Source organism: Nannospalax galili, unplaced genomic scaffold (genome assembly GCF_000622305.1).
Source record: "Nannospalax galili isolate Female #2095 unplaced genomic scaffold, S.galili_v1.0 scaffold75, whole genome shotgun sequence".
NCBI lineage: Eukaryota > Metazoa > Chordata > Mammalia > Rodentia > Spalacidae > Nannospalax > Nannospalax galili.
The window spans coordinates 2178827-2183781 of record NW_008339433.1 but is presented as its reverse complement, the minus strand read 5'-3'; the positions used below and the strand labels follow the sequence as shown (position 1 = coordinate 2183781).

The 4955-nt window shown below is 38.2% G+C and overlaps 1 protein-coding gene across 1 annotated transcript; it reads left to right on the top strand.

Moving 5' to 3' along the window:
* The first annotated feature begins 535 nt into the window (after positions 1 to 535).
* On the top strand, positions 536 to 2301 carry Prr32 (proline rich 32). The gene is made up of 2 exons (XM_008833905.1): positions 536 to 621; positions 1408 to 2301. Exons 1-2 carry the CDS (start codon positions 602 to 604, stop codon positions 2216 to 2218), a joined length of 831 nt encoding a protein of 276 aa, XP_008832127.1. The 5' UTR covers positions 536 to 601; the 3' UTR covers positions 2219 to 2301.
* The last annotated feature ends 2654 nt before the right edge of the window (positions 2302 to 4955 follow it).

Genomic DNA, 4955 nt, shown 5'->3' with positions numbered 1-4955 from the left:
TTATAGTGCTGTTTTTCTTGGATCCTCCCAGACTGACAATTTAACTCCTTAAGCTCTATTTCTCACCACAATAGTAGTATGAACCCCAAAACAAGAAGCTCAAATTAGAAGACGAAGCAATGAGCACAATAAAATTAAATAGATTCTGTATTTCCAAATCGAGCAGGAGACTTGATAAATTCCTTCAATAAATATTTTTCAGAAATAGTTCTTAACAAAAGATTGTGCCTCTGTTACTTTTAAATTCTTTAAAAAAGATTTGTATTTACAATTGGTCTGCATTGGAGTTGATTTAGGAAATGTCTTTCTATTCATCTATTACTTTGAGGAAAACAATTCCACATTTAGCTTCAAAGGAGTGTTACAGATTTATCCCTTCCCACTCCTTGTTGCCTCCCCCCACCTCTTTGCTTAGCAACTAATGACCTCACTAATAGAATCCAGTGTGGAATAAAGCAGTTGGTCTGTGACTTCATTTCAGTTGCCAAGACTCTGTGAGTAGTCAGGAGCAAGAATCACTTCTCCAGAGGAATTGGACCGTGTGGGTGTTCAGCTGGTTTGCTCTAAGATTTCATGAAGGTGATCCTGATTATTTTACTCCATGGCTTGTACTGAAAATGTGTAAGTACAAAACTGAGTACAGTTCAGTTGAAATTTTAAAGCTAAATCTTTCTTGAATTCCTTTGCTTTGTTAATAGGAAGAGATGAGTGGGTTGAAAGGGTTGTTGCTGGGGATCACAGTCAAAAATTAAAGAACATAACTGTAGATAACAAGAGTACTGGGCTTAAGCGTAAAAATCACTTAAAGATTTTAAGTGTAATGTTAAAATTAAAGTTACAAATCCCCAAACAGTAGGGTTAAAAGATAAAAAAAAATATTACTCTGTTTCTTATATAGATAAAATGAAAAGGAAATTTGAAAAAATTAAGTTGAATATTTGATGCTTGGTAAAGAGAAACTAGAATGTTTAGTGTTTCTAAACTTTCTTTGACTTCTGTGAAGAAGGGGAAAAAAACACTTCTTTTCCTCAGAGACTTTACAGAATGCTCCTGCAAAAATATGAACACTAGGCTTAGTGGGTAACAAATCTTACAAAGGCTTGAAAGACCTGCTATTTTCTGTCTACTAGCAAGCCAACTAGGTCATAGTGACTGTTTGCTGCCTGTGACAGATAAAGAATAGAATAGGCACACAGGGCAACCATAATCGGTGATCACAAAATCTGGTGCTAAAAGGATCTCTAGGGAGGGGTCAGTAGGCTAAGGAAGTATTTGCTTGACTACATGTAGTAGATGGGACTGTACTCCTTTATTCTCTGATATGTTGCAGACAAATCTCATATTTGAAATATGTTCTGTGTAATGTATTTCGATTTTGCTTAACTTTTTCACTTCTGTTTTTCCCAGGATTGGAGGGCACAGCCCCTCATCCACAATGGTGTCCGTGAACAATGGAAGCAAGGAGCCTCTCCGTTGTCCTAGCTCTGTGCTGAAGGATGATGAGGATGATGCTGAGAGCTGGGGTCGCCCTTGTGTCCCCCTGAGACCTCCCTTCAGTATGCTGAGACCAAGATCCCGCATTCCTGAAAATCCAAGAGCTATGAGACAGCCTATTATACTAACACCTGCTGTGAAAGAAGAGTCCTTAGCAACAGCAGAAGTAAACATCTCTGAGGGCCTGGAAAGCCAGAGCCAGAAGGGACATGATTCTATTAATATGTCCCAGGAAATCTCTGGCAGCGCGATGACCCTGATGGTTGGGGGCCCAAGAGTCAATGGTGGGTTTATTGAGAGAGGTGGAAATAACACAAAGCCATATGTGGCTCCAACTCGAGGCCAAGGGTTCTTTCAACCTAGGGGCCCACAACCACGAGGCCCTCCATATGTTCCCACTCTTAGATCTGGGATAATGATGGAGGTGACTCCGGGAAAAGCCAGAATGGCATACAAGGGCAGCTTGGCTCGTGTTTCTTTCCCACTGGGAGGTCCACAGCACCCTATGGATAATTGGCAGCAGAGGCCTCTCTCTCTGTCGGGTATTCCAGGCTTAAATTGCTCTACTGCGCATTGCTTCATGCCTCCTCAACCACCAGCGTTTAGTCCTTTTCCAGCAATGCCTACTGTTTTGGCTTCTCCCCTGGGATTTTGTCCTCCACTGTTGCCTTATTTTTTCCACTATAACTCTAGAGCAATGCACCTGCCTCCATATCTAAACTAGAGAGCTTGTAAGATGATAAGGGGGAGAAAAAATGGATGGGGAAGCGTGGAAAGTTGCTCATTAATGTTTTCATATATGAAGTTCCCCACTCTCACATTTTGTTTAGCACTAATGTGCCTTATGTGGTTTGAAGATTCAATAAAGTTACAAAATTTGAAATGTTTTTAAAGTTTTTATTGAAGTTTTGTGAATTTCATATATATTAATCATATTTAGACCCTTACCTTATCTGCACTCCCTTACTACCCCTAGCCAATTTCATATGAGTCAAATTTGTCTACCCAGATGCCCTCCACTGTGGGTCCTTCCACTGGAGCAGGAATAACTTAGCCAAAATCACACCCTTAAAGAAGACAGACTCTGGGCTGGAGAGATGGCTCAGCGATTAAAAGCACTAACCATTCTTTCAGAGGATCCGGGCTCAGTTTCCAGCACCCACATCTCAACTATAAACTGTAACTCCAGTTCCAGGGTATCTGATGCACTCTTCTGACATCCACAGGCATTGCATGATACAAGCAACAGACTCATACACATAAAACAAAAAATAAATAAAATATATATTTACAAAAAGGGGTAATTATTTATCCGCACTCTCCCCGGCCCAGTAGCTAATAGTTCCTGTGCTAGGGTTGGGGTTTCTTACCCATTTGCTCTTGCAGCATATAGTGATTAACACAGAGACCTGCAGCTGGTCAGTGTGCAGAGAATAGGAGAGACTGCAGAGTCCTTGTCCCTGAATAAGACAGTTATTTCAAACTTCTGCCTCCCAAGGCTCAGGGAACAATGCAGAAGGGGGGGGGGAGTGTAAGATTGTAAATATAAGATGAGGCCAGGAGGTCTGTTCAATACTGGTTAGTTGATTTAAGATAAGTTTCAAGGGCTGGAGAGATGGGTCAGTGGTTAAGAGCACTGACTGTTCTTGCAGAGGATCTGGGTTTGAGTCCCAGCACCCACATGGTGGCTAACAATCATCCTAACTCCAGTTCCACGAAAATCCAGCGCCTTCTTCTGACCTCCGAGGACATTGGAGTGCACTTACTTACACACGTGCAGGCAATATACTCATACACTAAAATAAAAATAATAAAATATTTTTTAAAAGATAAGTTTCAAAAAGACCGGCCAAAATCTACACAGTAAGAAAACATACACAAACACTAAAAGGCAGTACGTGGTACTAAAATGAAATGCAACAGAAGATGATTAAAATCCTTTTTTTCTTTGACAAATTTCTGCATGTTTAAAATGTAACTTGATCATATCCAACCCAATTCTGCCTGGACAGAGACCACATTTTAAAATGAGACAGAAGAAGCAGGACAGATGGTCAGGAAATCAAGAAGGAAGATGGGCAAACCTAGGTGACAAAATCAACTTGAAATAGGATTTTCCTCTCAAGTTTTCAATTTTGTTAAGATAATAATATATACAGGATTTGACATATAAAAGTCTAGCGACACTGTACACACCAGGTTCTTTCATTATTTCTTAGAATAAAGGGGCTAGTACTTGATTAGAACTTTTTTATTTAATTTATTTCTATTTTTCTTTGTAATATATTCATTTTTTTAGAAGAAGCATTTCATTACAGCTTTAACATATTCAGTAACACACTCTAGAGCAAGGATACATCTTTTTCAAAAGTGACTGTAAACTTTTAGTTTCACAGTTGAATTCATACAGTTATACAATATTGAACTCAGTATAAACCTGTAAGATATAAAATTGAATGAGTTTTTACCCTTTAAAGAAGATCCTCATTTCATTTTAAAATATGCTGTTTCCTACATTTTTAATGGTACTAACACTTAGATGTTTGCAATGTGTCTTTAATCTCTATGGATCTGATGATTACTAGTCATAGTCAGTTACACTCGGATCCTTAGTACCTGAGTATGGATATAAAGTCATCAGGTAGATTTCACTGGTAATGTTTATCACCTCTACTATTTAACATGAAGTAAAATTTTATGCTTCCTCCTTGATCAGAACTTTTAATTTCAAATTAAAATACTTTACTAATGTGGAATTATATCAGGTGCTGATGTGTTTGTTATTTCATGATCTGCTATTGCATTCCCATTATAATGATGCATTTGAAAACCATTTCAAAATACGCAGAGGAGAACTTTTGCAAAGTCAAGGGACAATGATTTAGGCACAGAACATAAAATACAAGAACAGTAATTTTGAGCACTCCATAGCAATATACTACATAAGAAAGTGCCTTAAAATCTATGGCCTCTTTATGCAAACTATGACTAAATTAGAAAAATTTCCAAAGGACAATATTTCAAATAAACATGGTTCATGTACAGTGCTAATGCTGTAAGTCATGTACTCTCTAGCTGATATTACCTGAAGACCCAAATGACATATATTTCTAAATAAAATCATTAATATATTAAGTATTAACTTTGAGTTAATGCTATTGAATCATAAAGGACAATGGAAACATTACATTTCTTTTGCTCAGTTTGTCAGTCTAAGCATACAAGCTGAAGAGGGAGAGCGAGCAGGAACATCTGCATAGTGCTTGATGGAATTCCCTTCACTCTGCGTATGTCCTGAAGCTGGAAGAATTCCATCAATTCACTGTGGTGAATTGAGCAGGAGTATTCAGCAAATCATTTGACAGCTGCTCAATATGAAACGGCTCAGTCTCAGTGTACCAAACACTTATTGAATTTTCAAGCTTAATCAGCAGAGGACGTAGACATGCTTATTGTCATCA

Excerpts from the sequence above, each read along its gene's own strand:
- Prr32 (XM_008833905.1), top strand. The coding sequence starts at position 602 with ATGGCTTGTACTGAAAATGT. Across the intron at positions 622-1,407 it reads ATGGCTTGTACTGAAAATGT|GATTGGAGGGCACAGCCCCT; the intron begins GTAAGTACAAAA and ends TGTTTTTCCCAG.